General features: G+C 46.9%; 1 protein-coding gene across 1 annotated transcript in view; it reads left to right on the top strand.

Annotated features, from left to right (window-relative positions):
• CCDC81 (coiled-coil domain containing 81) overlaps positions 1-6,465 on the top strand; it is a 37,512-nt gene extending 31,047 nt beyond the window's left edge. Inside the window, exons 13-15 of the mRNA XM_081197372.1 lie at positions 907-1,133; positions 3,508-3,633; positions 6,252-6,465. Coding sequence (XP_081053498.1) covers positions 907-1,133; positions 3,508-3,633; positions 6,252-6,393 — 495 coding nt within the window. The 3' untranslated portion in view covers positions 6,394-6,465. The remainder of the gene's footprint in view (positions 1-906; positions 1,134-3,507; positions 3,634-6,251) is intronic.
• Positions 6,466-14,864: the final 8,399 nt, after the last annotated feature.

Below are 14,864 nucleotides of genomic sequence, written 5' to 3'. Positions count from 1 at the left end.
AAAAAAACAAGTTTATTTTCCAAACATTAACAAGTTTATGGTTTCTCAGATAATATTCCTGTCAGTATCTTAACTTTAGTTTCTTTACCGGCCTATACCTTCCTAATACCTTCTGACTGATTATCTCAACTGTTTGACTGACTCCTCTTAACAAATTCTCTCCCTCTCTCACACCAGACTAGCCCAACCCACAGACTTATCTTCTCTGTCTCTCCTAACTCCGGACTGTCTTCTCAACCACTCTAACTTCTCCAAAAAAACCCTCTGTGCTTAAACCTTATACACAGTTAACTCTGCCCCTTGAGTTCCCATTGGTTAGTCATTTTACAATTAGTTAAACCTTTCCTTATGAACCCAGTATGATGTCACACACCTAAGAGGGCAAACGCCACACAGCCCTTGAGATATTTGAAGATGGCTGTCATCTCTCCTCTCAGTCTCCTCTTTGCCAGGCTAAATGAAATATACTCGGAGTCGAGTGTGGATTTCATGCTCTTTATTCAGCTCATAGCAGTGAGGAATGGGAGTTCCCCCGAAATGTCTGCTTTATATACATTATTTACACAATGGGCCCCATGTGATTGGCTAGTTCACCTGTAGGCCAATCAGGTTGCGGATTCACTTCCACCTGGAGTTGAATTGGGTGGCTCCTGCGGACCAATCAGACTGCTGCATTCTGGATCCTATTCAACTTCAGTACATAACACTAAACATTCTGCACTCTCTCAACCGTTCCTCATAAGGCTTGGTTTGCCTTATCCACACGTTCTGTCTTCACACGTGGTATAGATCACGGTGTATGTGGCTCCGTAGTTCCCCTAGACCTGTTTCCGCTTCCTTACGAAAGAAGCAGGCATAAGAGGAAAGAGTAAGGCTCATTTTTCGCCCTCTCGAATTTGGACCCAGATAAAGATGAGGCCAGCTCCGTTGCCGCAGTACGAGCCTGATTCGGCCGGGGTCATCTTTGGGAAGAACGACATGAATAACGAAAGAATGGGCGAAGGAAGGAAGCGCTGCCAGGAATATTCCAAATGCCAGCTGCAGGCGGCTGCGGAACGCAAGCGGGCAGACATCCTCAGAGAGCTGATCGATCAGCGGAGAGCAGCAGCGATGCTTCAGAGAGCGAAGGAACAGTAAGAACAGGAAATGGTTGTGCTACGGTTTTTCCAGTAGATACAGTGGTGCCTCGCAAGACGAAATTAATCCGTTCCGCGAGTCTCTTCGTCTAGCGGTTTTTTCGTCTTGCGAAGCAACCCTATTAGCAGCTTAGCGGATTAGCGCTATTAGCGGTTTAGCGGCTATTAAAGGCTTAGCGGCTATTAAAGGCTTAGCGGATTAGCGGCTAAAAGGCTATTAGCAGTTTAGCAGCTTTGAAAAACGGGGGGGAAAACGGGGGGGAAATTGGAACACTCGCAAGACGTTTTTGTCTTGCAAAGCAAGCCCATAGGGAAAATCGTCTTGCGAAGCAGCTCAAAAACGGAAAACCCTTTCGTCTAGCGGGTTTTCCGTCTTGCGAGGCATTTGTCTTGCGGGGCACCACTGTATGCAGAACCAGGAGAGTCTTACTGTTGTAATGATTATCCAGAGCATTTTTATCCTTCCCAAAAAGGCTCCCAGGAATCAGTAATAAGAAAGTTTCTGCCCTCGGGCTTACAGTCTAAAAGACACAACACAAAAGGAAAAGGGGTTGGGAAGAAATAATGCAAACTCAGGCATTACCATATTTTTTTGCTCTATAAGACTCACTTTTTCCCTCCTAAAAAGCAAGGGGAAATGTATGTGCGTCTTATGGAGCGAATGCAGGCTGCGCAGCTATCCCAGAAGCCAGAACAGGAAGAGGGATTGCTGCTTTCACTGCACAGCAATCCCTCTTGCTGTTCTGGCTTCTGAGATTCAGATTTTTTTTTTCTTGTTTTCCTCCTCCAAAAACTAGGTGTGTCTTGTGGTCTGGTGCATCTTATAGAGTGAAAAATATGGTATTTTTAGCTGCAAAATTCTTGTAATTAGGCAGTGGGAGGGTGACTCTTACAGGCAGCAGACTTCTGGGTTTCCGGAAAGGTCAACAAGTTGCTTAAAATATATATATATATAATCATCATCATTTTTTCTCCCCAAGTAATGTTCTTGTGGAATTTTCTGCACTGGGTGCCGCAATAGCTTGGCTAGCCGTAGGTATCATGTACTTTGCTTGGGGATGGGGGAGGAATCCTGCAAACTCAGATTCCTAATTGTACTTGCCTTATTTGATTTGGGTGGACTGGATCAGGTCTCGAGATCACTGCCAAATCTACATTCCTTTACAATGCCGCCCAGTCTTGCTCCTTCCAGTCTTGCTCCTCAGCTTAATCTTCCTGAGGATGATGGAAGTTGCAGTCCAACAATATCTAGGGACCCATAGCTGAAGAACGATGGTCTAGGTCTAGATAATATTGAACTAGATGAACCAATAAGCTGACTTGGTGTAAGGTAAGTTTCCTACACAGCGCCAGATTTACATATAAGCTAAACAAGCTATAGCTTAGGCCCCCACTCTCTTGGGAGCCCCAATTTTTTTAAAAAAACAAAACAAAACTGGATGTACATTTCCAAAATATAAGATAAAATACAAATAGAATAAAACCTACATACAGCAACAGTGTTTGGTGTTGTGTAGGCTCCTATGATGTAAGTAATGGGCCCCGCCTGCTAGCCAGCTCCCTAAAATATCACTGGCTTGCTCATTTTTATATGTAGGGTGTGGGACACAGGTGGCTCTGTGGGTTAAACCACTGTGCTGCTTGGGCTTGCCGATCGCATGGTCGGCGGTTCGAAGCCCCGCAACGGGGTGAGCTCCTGTTGTTCGGTCCCAGCTCCTGCCAACCTAGCAGTTGAAAAGCACACAGTGCAAGTAGATAAATAGGTACCGCTCCGGTGGGAAGGTAGACAGCATTTCCATGCGCTGCTCTGGTTCGCCAGAAGCGGCTTAGTCATGCTGGCCATATGACCCGGAAAAACTGTCTGCGGAAGTGGACAAACGCCGGCTCCCTCAGCCCTGTAAAGCGAGATGAGCGCCGCAACCCCAGAGTCGTTCGCGACTGGACTTAATTGTCAGAGGTCCCTTTACCTTTACCTATATATAGGGTGGCTACATTCTGCATGGACTGGTTGCCCGGCAACATGTGCAAATGGCTTTTGATACCTATTAGGTCCATAAATTACCATATAGCATATATTCAACACAAAAAACAGCGACAATTTGCTGTTGACAAAGGACAGCTGGACATATATAAAGGGCCCCATTACCTTCAGTAGCTTAGGGTCTCATCAAACCTAAATCCGGCCTTACGTACACCCCTAATGGATTTTTGGCAGGGAAGTCTGTGTGTGCTCTTATTGCAACCCATTGCAAATGTGCGTTGTTAGTTTTCTGGTTTTGCACTATTTATTCTAGTGGGGGGAACAGAGCCATGATCTGAAAGGAGCCAGGATCTGACTCTCCCCCCCCACCCCCAACGCTGCCTTTTCTAGGTTGATGGCTGAAAAAGGAGAGAGGCTAGAGAAGATATTCCAGATGAACTTAGCCGTGCAGGAGGACTGGAAGAAGAGTGCTGGGATGAAGAGGCAGCGGGATTACGAAGAGCAGATCTTTAGACGGTAAAGTTCAGCCGACGGCCAAACTCGCCAGCCCCTTCCTTGCCTCTCTCTTGGCTGGGCCAGAGTGCTGCCGCTAAGCTGCCATCTGAATGGCAGTGGCGTCATGGCACACTCTGCAGAATGGAGAGTAGCTGAGTCCCACCATCTCCCTAGTGCTAGGCTACCTCTTCCTGGCATTGGTCACCCTCCCAAAATGACCAGGCTCAGTTTCATCCAAGAAGAAGAGACAGTCCCATTGCATCACACAGGACTGGGAATCCTGGGTGATGGCACAGCATCTCTCCTGTCCCTGCCCATCAAAATTGCTTTCCATGGGGATAGGACAGTGGTGGCAGCCTAGGTGGAAGAATGTGTAGACATCACTGCTGTAACTGAAAATCTGTTCATGTGTCTTGGTCTGTTGTAAGGGGATGTGGAAGGATGTCAGCTGTGATTAGACATGATTAGTGCCCAAGCAAAATTACTCCCCTTCATATTCATCTTTCCCAGTTGCAAATATACGCATCGAGTCCCAACGACTTTATTTCGGAGGGGAGATGATGTTCTAGAAAATTGCAGCTCTGTGTTTGAAATGGGGGCTTGCAACCTTCCTGTAAAGTCTTGTGACATCACTTGCAGCTAATAATAATAATAATAATAATAATAATAATAATAATAATAATAATAATAATAAAAAATTTCTACCCCACCCATCTGGCTGGGTTTCCCCAGCCACTCTGGGCGGCTTCCAACAGTTAAAAATACATTAAAAGGTTAAAAATATATTATAATTGCCTGTTGCCTTCCGGAAGCTTGTCTTGACTCATGTGATTTTTATTCACCACCTGTCAATGTTATGACTGCATTGTCAGCAGAACATAATTCCAAGCTGGTGGCATAACATCCCATTTTTACTTCCAGAAGGTCCACCCCAGCCCTTCTGTGGCCACTCAGAGTGGCTGGGGCAACACATGATGATGATGATGATGATGATTACAATTGTGGCAATGTCCTGACACACTAAGTGTGTCGTCATGCGTCAAATAAATAATAGCAACCATTAATTTTGCAAAATGGAAAGATCTTTGAAAGGGTGTTTTTGTTTTTTTGTTTGCTTAAGATTGGAACAAGCAAACAATTGGCACAGCACTAACCAATTTGAAGTCACGGGTAATGTATCCCTGACATTCCCAGAAGTTGGGGGAAAGTTGATGCCTTGCTTGTGAGCATCCTCTGATGAAGATAAACACATACATTAAAAATGTTGTTATTTATGTTGCAATGCGGTTCAGAAGATCCTTCAGAGTGGTGGTTTACAATACGTAAAATATGTGGCTAGCCTGTAGCACTCCAGATGTTGTTGGACTGCGGCTCCCATCATTCCTGACCATGTTGATGGGATTTGGAGTCTACAGTTCAGCCACCCTGGTGAAAAATCGTAGGACAGCATCGTTGCTATTCTGAGCTGCCTTATACTGAGACAGGCGTTGGCTCATTTAGCCTACGATGGTCTATGCCAGTGATGGCCAAACTTGGCCCTCCAGCTGTTTTGGGACTACAATTCCCATCATCCCTACCTATCAGAACCAGTTGTCAGGGATGATGGGAATTGTAGTCCCAAAACAGCTGGAGGGCCAAGTTTGGCCATCACTGGTCTATGCTGAATGCCAGCAGCTCTCAAGGTATATGATGGGAGGACAATTGTTGAGGTGCAGATGCTGATGACTGAACCTGGAATGCATACTTAGAGCAAGTGATCAAGTGTTAGATGAGTCTCCGTTCTGTCAACTAGGAATGGGGAACCTGTGGCCCTGCAGATGTGGTTGGGCTGTAATTCCCAGTAGCCCCAGACAACACAGATAGTCCACAGGGATTGCAGAATCATAGAGTTGGAAGGCATCATCTGGTCCAACCCCCTGCGAAGAGGGGAGATGTAGTCCAACAGCATCTTGAGAGCTACAGATTCTCTGTCCTTGCTCAGAATAAGGGATCACCAACCTTTGCGGCAGAGGGATGCGGGTGGTGCTGTGGTCTAAACCACAGAACCTAGGGCTTGCCAATCAGAAGGTGGACGGTTTGAATCCCCATGACGGGGTGAGCTCCCGTTGCTCGGTCCCTGCTCCTGCCAACCTAGCAGTTCGAAAGCATGCCAGTACGAGTAGATAAATAGGTACCACTCCAGCGGGAAGGTAAACCATGTTTCTGTGCGCTGCTCTGGTTCACCAGAAGCAGCTTAGTCATGCTGGCCACATGACCCGGAAGCTGTCTGTGGACAAACGCTGGCTCCCTTGGCCTAGAGAGTGAGATGAGTGTGCAACCCCAGAGTCGTCCGCGACTGGACCTAATGGCCAGGGGTACCTTTACCTTACCTAACCTTTGCGGGAACATTTGCAAACCAGAGCAACTGTTGCAGGCTTCACACACCACAAACCAAGCACACAGCGCAATCTCCGCATTTGGCTTTCAGGCTTCATTTCAGGGTGGGAGGTCTCTGTAGGCGCCCCCCTTGAAAAACCCTTTCTATAAACGGGAAACATTTCTGATGAGGTGCAGCAGGGTTTGAGGACAAGGAGCTGGCTGGCATTTCTCGTTCGGGGAGCCCGTTGCCTTTGCTAATCTCTGTTCCCTTCCCATTACAGCGCTGGCGACAAACTCCTGCTGCTTGACCAGTGCGCGAGGTATCGCCGCTGCTACCAGTGTAAGAGGCGCATGAGCAACTGCGGGGAAGCAAATGTTTTGGTGGAGAGCAAATACATCCCTGGATCCCGGTTGGTAGTTTGAAGCAAGTTCGCTGCTTTGTTTCTTCCCTTGCCCTCTTTCCTCTCGCAATTTTTTTTATCATTCTTTTTTTTTTTTTAAAAAAAAGAAATAAATCCGATCGTGCTGATGTGCTTGATTTGATTCCCACAGCTCTGTGCAATGCATTCTCCCTATTTCTGCCACTTTCTGGCTCAAGATTCTTGTTCCCCTAGCTTCTGTATGTTTTTATGGAGAATTATGTTGAATTAAAAAAGACATGGAAGTGCTCTCTGGTAGTATCCTGCTTGCTTTGGTGCCAAATATTATTAGCCAAGCTTCTAAATTTACACAGAAACCATTTTATTATGTTTTCAGCTGACAAAGTTTACAGACAGTATTTAAACTGGACACCATTGCATTTTTGTAATCAGTTTTAATAGACTTGCGCAGACGCACAGCATACTTACATGTGCCTAGCTGTTGAGTTACAAAATCATTATCCTGTCAGCCACTGCCTTGTGCTTCTTCACAGCTTATAAGAACCAACACATTCATCTTTGTCTGAGGTTTCCAGTAATAAAACAAACACCAACACATTCTAAGTGCTGTAATGCAGGATTATATACGCAGCGTGACCAACAGTCTCCATCAGATCGCTATTTGATGAAAGGGCAGTGGCAAGAATGGTTGGTGGCTCATTTGAGATAGCAGCTGCCTAGATGGAGAAGCTCCATTTTTTATTTTGAGAAAGTACCGTATTTTTCGCTCTATAACACGCACCCGACCATAACACGCACATAGTTTTTAGAGGAGGAAAATCCGCAGGCATGTCACCCGTAGGCATTCCCTCCATAACACACACAGACATTTCCCCTTACTTTTTAGGAGGAAAAAAGTGAGTGTTATGGTGCAAAAAATACGGTACTTGGGAAACAGTTTAAGACCCAACCCCCCAAGGGGCACAGAGCTCTTCTCCTAGTTTCCGAGATATATATATACCCCAAGGCCACCTCGAACCAGCAACTAGCAGCACATAGGAAGGAGAAAGAAAGGCCTCAGCAAGACTATCCACAAGTTCTTCTGAGGTTGGCTACAAACAGCTAAATAACTACGAAAAGATGCTTACCCATAAGTTTAAGGCATGTACAAAAACATTCTTAGGAGACCTTTTGGCTGAAAGTGAAGGTGGGTTTGAAGCACTATGTGTGTGTGTGTGTGTGTGTGTGTGTGTGTGTGTGTGTGAGACGGAAGGGGTGGGAAAATCACCAATGACCTGATGTTGTGCTCCTCAGGTCTTGCTTTTGGGCTTCCTGCAGGGACCTGGGTGCCCAGTGTAACAGCAGGATATGGGATCGATGGGCCATTGGCCTGATGCAGCAGGTTCATCTCATGTTCTTATGAGGCGGGGCTGCCCCCTATGGTTGATGAATGGTCTATCCCAGGGGTCAGCAAACTTTTTCAGCAGGGGGCCGGTCCACTGTCCCTCAGACCTTGTAGGGGGGGGCAGAATATATTTTGGGGAGAGAAAAAATGAACAAATTCCTATGCCCCACAAATAACCCAGAGATGCATTTTAAATAAAAGGACACATTCTACTCATGTAAAAACACGCTGATTCCCGGACCATCCGCGGGCTGGATTTAGAAGGCAATTGGGCCGGATCCAGCCCCTGGGCCTTAGTTTGCCTACCCATGGTCTACCTACCCCACCAAAGGCCCTGAAGCCAATGTTACATCAAGACACTCCGACAGTGGCGTAGCGTGGGTTGTCAGCACCCGGAGCAAGGCAAGTAATTTGCGCCCCCTAACCCATGGATTTGCGCCCCCTAACCCTAACCCCCAGATGTTGCGCCCGGTGCGGCCGGCCCCCCTGCACCCCCACGCTACGCCACTGCACTCCGATGTGTATTTTTGGGTGCAGCAGGTGGGATACGCAAAGGTCTGTCCTTACTTGCCACTTGTCAATCCTTAGAGTTGCTCTAACTGTGGGAGTCCTCTCTTCTTCTACATTTCATTTATATACTGCTTTATATTTTACATTTTTTTAAAAAAAATCTCAAAGCGGTTTACAATAATAATAATAATAATAATAAATTTTATTTATATCCCGCCCTCCCCAGCCAAAGCCGGGCTCAGGGCGGCTAACAACAATCAAATAATCAGTCAAATAATCACACAATCTAAAAATATTTCATTATAAAAATTAATTAAATCAAATTGATGGCAACCAATTAAGCAGAATTATGTGCAGGTTGCCAGAGGAGGGAGTCAGGCTGCGCCCTGACCAAAGGCCTGGCGGAACAACTCTGTCTTGCAGGCCCTGCGGAAAGATGTCAGGTCCCGCAGGGCCCTAGTCTCTTTTGACAGAGCATTCCACCAGTTTGGAGCTGCAGCCGAGAAGGCCCTGGCTCTAGTTGAGGCCAGCCTAACCTCTCTGAGGCCTGGGACCTTGAGGATGTTATTATTTGCCGACCGTAGGTTTCTCTGTGGGGCATACCAGGAGAGGCAGTCCCGTAGGTACAAGGGTCCTAGGCCGTATAGGGCTTTAAAGGTTAAAACCAGCACCTTAAACCTGATCCTGTACTCCACCGGGAGCCAGTGCAGCTGGTATAATACCGGATGAATGTGCTCTCGCAGCGAAGACCCCATAAGGAGTCTCGCCGCGGCATTCTGCACCCGCTGGAGTTTCTGGGTCAGTCTCAAGGGCAGCCCCACGTAGAGCGAGTTACAATAATCCAGTCTGGAGGTGACCGTCGCATGGATCACAGTGGCTAGGTCAGGACGAGAGAGATAAGGGGCCAACTGCTTAGCTTGGCGGAGATGAAAAAATGCCGCCTTTGTTATAGCTGTAATCTGCGACTCCATAGAGAGGGAGGTATCGAAGATTACACCCAAACTCTTAACGGACGGTGCTGGCACTAATTGCACCCCCGCAAGAGATGGGAGTTGCCCCCTCGATCCCATATCGTCCCGCCCCAGCCAGAGGACCTCTGTCTTCGAAGGATTTAACTTCAACCGGCTCCCACGTAACCATCCAGCCACAGCTTCCAGACATCTGGTCAGTGTGTCTGGGGCCGAGTCAGGATGGCCATCCATCAACAGATAGAGTTGGGTGTCATCAGCATACTGATGGCAACCCAGCCCAAAACTCCGGACAAGCTGGGCGAGGGGGCGCATAAAGATGTTAAAAAGCATCGGGGAGAGAATTGCACCCTGAGGCACTCCACACACCAAGGAGTGGCGTGATGACAATTCCTCCCAAGCGCCACCCTCTGTCCCCGACCAGAGAGAAATGAGCGCAGCCATTGAAGGACTGTGCCCTGGATCCCCACGTCGGCAAGGCGGTGGTCCAGGAGTTCGTGATCGACCATGTCAAAGGCTGCTGACAGATCTAGAAGAATCAGCAGCCCTGACCCGCCTCGATCCAGCTGCCTGCGGAGATCATCTGTTAGGGCGACCAGAGCCGTCTCGGTCCCATGACCAGCGCGGAAGCCGGACTGGAATGGGTCCAGAGCAGATGTTTCATCCAGAAACCTACCAAGCTGTTCAGCAACCGCTCTCTCAATCACCTTACCCAGGAATGGAAGATTCGAGACCGGGCGGTAATTGGATAGATCTGAGGGATCTAATGATGTTTTCTTTAAGAGCGGGCGCACCACCGCCTCACAACACAAAACCAATCCAGAATAAAACAAATCCACACTTCCAAGAAAATATTTCAGATCCTTCTCCAAGTGACATTTTGCATTTCCCATATTTATTTACCTACTTAATTTATAGAGCTGCCCCATAGCAAAAGTACTCTAGGAAGCCAGTGTGGTGTAGTGGTTAGACTACTGGACTAGGGCTTGGGAGATTGGGGTTCAAATCCCCACTTGGACACGAAGCTCGCTGGGTGACCTTGGAGTCAAGTCACGGCCTCTAACAACAGTCAAAGCCAGAAAGACTATTGTACTGATGGGTAATTGAGAAAACCTTATCTGAATTGCAGAAGGTGGAGTTGATATTTCCTCTCTTTGCAGGGGGTGGCGGAGGAAAGTTAGGCATGCCTTTTAAAAACTGAAATAGAGCAAGGGCAGCTTTGTTAAGGAATGTAAAAAATGGGCTACTTCTCCATGAGTTGGCAGAGATGACTCATTCCCCACAGTGCAGCTGCAGGCATCTTGTGACATCTTATCGGTGTTGCCAGGCAGAACTGGCACTGAAGCTGGGTAGATAAGGGGCTCAGGTTACTGTATTTGGTGTGGCTGGGCAGTGGGATAATTCAAGTGAGACAGTGCGGAGCAGTTTGAAGAACAGGAACTGCAGAAAAGACTGCAGACTTTGTGAAGAGTTGCAGGACTTCAAAGCAATGGAACTACAGACTTGACACAGTGAGGACTTTGAAGCAGCGAGCCCTCTCTGGGCTCAGAGAGTGAAGACTACGTGTAACATCTGTAAATAGTGTGGATGTATTGTGGTGTTGGCCTAGTGAAGACAATTCTGCAAAATGGCTGTTTTCCGTGACGAGTTTAACAGCTTGACTGAGATTACGTACACATACACCCAACCAGCTTTTCCCGGCATGGAAACAAAAAGTTGCAGAAAACATCAACCACTTTATTTCCTTCATCTCAGGCTACTGTTAAGGGCATAAAAGACTCGAAGGGCGGGGAGATTACTAACTGGAGGTGGAGTGAAAGTTTCTCAGTTAAGTTTCAGTCTTATTGGTGACTTGAATTTCACTGAGGTAACATTTGTGAGTGTGTCTGGGAATAATTCCTTCTGCCCCTGATGAACCTCCAACTCTCTTTTTCTCCTTCCTTCCTTTTTTAATAAAAAAAGAGCAACTTTCTACCATTTGTAGAACCTGAGATCCGAGGTAAAACGTACAGGGATTATTGTTGTTGTAAGAAACTAGCCTGCTCTGCCCTTTCGGTGCTGTCTGTGAATGGCTGTAGTTCAGCATCAAAGGAAAACAAACCCAGCTGTTTGTGGAGAGAAAACACAAATAAACAGTGCCCGCTTCACCAAGCCATGTGGCAGTAGCTTTTCTGTGGCACTATCATACGTGGGTGTCATCATAGAATCACGGAACTATAGAACTGGAAGGGATCCCGAGGGTCATCTATTCCAACCCCCTGCATTTGTATGTGTGAATGTAGCCCTGTTGTGCCACAATTCGGGTGGGCTGAGGCCCTTCATCAAGTGGCAATGACAGTCTTTAGCCCAGAGGTTGGCAACCCAAGGCCCATGGGCCAGAAGCGGCCCATGAGGGTCACTTAACTGGTCCATGAGCTGCCCCTGAACCGAGCCGCCCACTTGGCGAGTCTCTGCGCGCTGCACTAAAGTGGCACAGTGCAGTGCGGGGACTCTCTTTTGCGGCTCTGGAAATCGCTTCTGCGCGTGCCCAGGCGCTGGAAAACATGTCTGCGCATGTCTGTGGCGCTGGAAATCGCTTCTGTGCATGCCCAGATGCCTAAAATCATTTCTGCTCAGGCATGATTTTTGGCGTCTGGGCATGCGCAAAGTGATTTCTGGCGTCGCGCTGCACCAGTCCGGCCCACAGAGGATCTCCGTGGGAGTGATCTGGCCCATGCCTGGTAAGCTTTGCTGACCCCTGCTTTAGCCGGTAAACAATGACAGTAGGTAAATGATAAACCAAATGGGAAGTTCATGAGGGCAGAATTATTTCAAGACGATTTTCACTCTGCGTTTCAAGTGCCCCCAATCATAGTTACAGACTTGAGAACAGACACGCTGTGAGCTCAATCACATACCGCCATTACAAGCACCTGCAAATAGCTTCTTCCTTTTCATATTAAATGCCAGAAGCGCTGTGTGTGTGTGTGTGTGTGTGTGTGTGTGTGTGTATTATAATTCTCGTTCTAATTCAGACATGGCACTTAAAAGAAATTTAGAATTAACACAATCACACCGGGAAGCAAAAGATCTTGAACAGGTCAACTGGAGTTACGAAAGGGTTTTGTTGTCCGCAGCCTGGCATTTGCAGAAAATTACCGACTATCTGAAATACTGGTTTTGAAAAAGAAGCAGCTAAGGGCACTGTTATTTGGTGAGATGCAATTTAGTTTAAAAGGTGATTGCACTGTGATTATAATTCACCCCTAGTTGATTTCTTTTATTGTGTTAAAAACAGCCTATAGTTCATGTTCTCTTTTAAAAGTCCTGCAAATTCGTATGACGGCAGATGTGTTCTCTGTCTTCTGGAACCTGAGTCTTTATAACTCTGAAAGCTATTCTTATTCATGCAGCTAGAAACTTGTAATCCTTCAAAACTCATAGAGTTGGAAGGAACCTGGAGCTGGAAGTCCTACTCCCTGCAATGCTGGAATGTGCACCTGTCCCTTGCAGGGATCGAACCTGCAACCTTGACGTTGTCAGCACCATGCTCTAACCAACTGAGCTCTCCAGCTATCCCAATAGGGGGAAATGTAGACAACAAATGACCCATTTGCCAGGCTGCAACTCCAGCTCAAGAAGAGGAGCTCCAGGGAGAGCAATTATCTGTTCCTGCTCCCTGCAAACGTAATATTGGAGGGTTCCATTTTTAAAGATTAAAGACCCAAGTTTCAAGTCCTGCTGCCAGTTGGAACCAATTATTGGTACTTAGATGTTAGCAGAGAGTTAGTGCCAAGCTGCAAAGGTGCCGGCTCTTTGTGGGCCAATGGCTGCAAAAGGAGATGTTTTTGGTGAAAGTGGGGTGCTTCAGATGGACGGCGACAAGAAAAAATCCTTCCTTTAAAAAATAATGGATACTGTTTGGCTGACTTTGCATGCAGCAGCTGCCCTGCTATTGGTAGATGTCATGTTCTCCCACAATGCCCCACGGTCCACCTCTCTCCTCACTTGCACAATACCTCTGGAATAACACTGCGTCCTGGAGTTGCATTGTTACCAGTGTGGCACCGAAGGAGAACAGAGCAAGCGCTAGACTTCTGCGAGTAGGACAATTACTTACATCTTTGAAAGGTCACAAAATGAACACAAGCCACTGTTGCAGGCACCGTTCATCTGCGTCAGCCTCCACACCCATGAATTTCCCCCCAATTTTCTCCTGTTCCAGAATTTGTGTTCCCTCCCCTCCTGTTCTCCCTGCCCACTGCCCATTTTATTATTCCTCTTGTGGAGGGAAAAAAAGATGCCCAAAACTTCGGTTCAGATTTAGCAGGCTCAGAAACAGCTGCTACAGTTCTTCTCTCTTGGTTTTGGTGCCGTGAAATCACATCCAAGGCAAGACTCAAGACAAGTGTTTCAGGGTGGCTTTCAGGGACAGAATACCATTGAGTAACACCAGTTATAGAATCGTGGACTTGGAAGGGACCTCGAGGGTCATCTAGCCCAACCCCCTGGAATGCAGGAATCTCGACATACGGTCCATCCAATTTGAAACCACACCAGAACCTGCTTAGCTTTGTAGATGTTGCTAGGGAACAACAACGAGGGGAGAGGCTGTTGCTTTCATACCCTGCTTTTGGGCTTCTTGATAGCATCTGATTGGCTACAGTTATAAAAGCAGAATGTTGGATAGGTGGAACTTTAATCTGACTAAACAGGGCTCTCATTATGGAACAAAGCCTTGATAGCAAACTTTTGAATGAATGGCCAGCGATACTAAGTACTATTCAAAAGGGGCTCCTGCGTCAGGTATAAAAGCTCCATGCGACTTTCCCATGCACACTTCCTCCTATCAAATCCAAGCACCATGATACTTTGGGTACTGCCTTGCGTTCAGTAAAATAAACAACATTCAAAAATAAAACTGTAGTCCCTGAGGTTAGAATTTCATCGTTGTAGCTGATACTCTGCAGAACGTATCCTGACATGAGGACAGCCTTGCAAAGGAATCATCAAAACTTCGCAAGACCTGGTACCGAATGATATTTGTGTGTGAGAATTGAGGGCAAATCTGAAGGGGAAAGGGGACCGCTGCTGCAGAATAGCAAGCGATCGCCTGTATTTGCTGCAGTTGCAATAGATGCTGTTTCCGCTCAGAACCAGCCGAGTTGCTTTTTCAACAGAACTTGTTAGTGGTTGCAAAAGCGGTGTTAAGAAAGGGCAATGTAATGCATTTACCTCCATTACTTTCCCCAATGTAAGCATATCTGTGCACACTTTCCCCTAATAAATATGCCAGGTTTTGGTTAGAGAATTGCATCTCAAAATCTGGAGAAGTTCAATTTAAAAATAAAATTCAATTAAAAATACTTTTTATTTGTGAGACAAGGGAGTCCGTTCCGCTACTGAACACCTCAGACTGTCAGAAAGTTATGCCTGAGGTTTAGATGGAATCTCCTTGAAGCCACTGGTTTGTGTCCTACCCTCTGGAGCAGGAGAAAACAACCTTGCTCCAGCTTTCATGTGACAGCGCTTGAGATATTTGAAGATGGCTATCGTATCTCCAAGGGACGCGGGTGGCGCTGTGGGTTAAACCTCAGCGCCTAGGACTTGCTGATTGAATGGTCGGCATTTCGAATCCCCGCGGCGGGGTGAGCTTCCGTCGTTCGGTCCCAG

The sequence above is a fragment of the Podarcis bocagei genome (genome assembly GCF_964188305.1).
Source record: "Podarcis bocagei genome assembly, chromosome: 6".
In the NCBI taxonomy this organism is placed as follows: Eukaryota; Metazoa; Chordata; class Lepidosauria; order Squamata; family Lacertidae; genus Podarcis; species Podarcis bocagei.
This window is presented reverse-complemented; position numbering and strand designations above follow the sequence as displayed.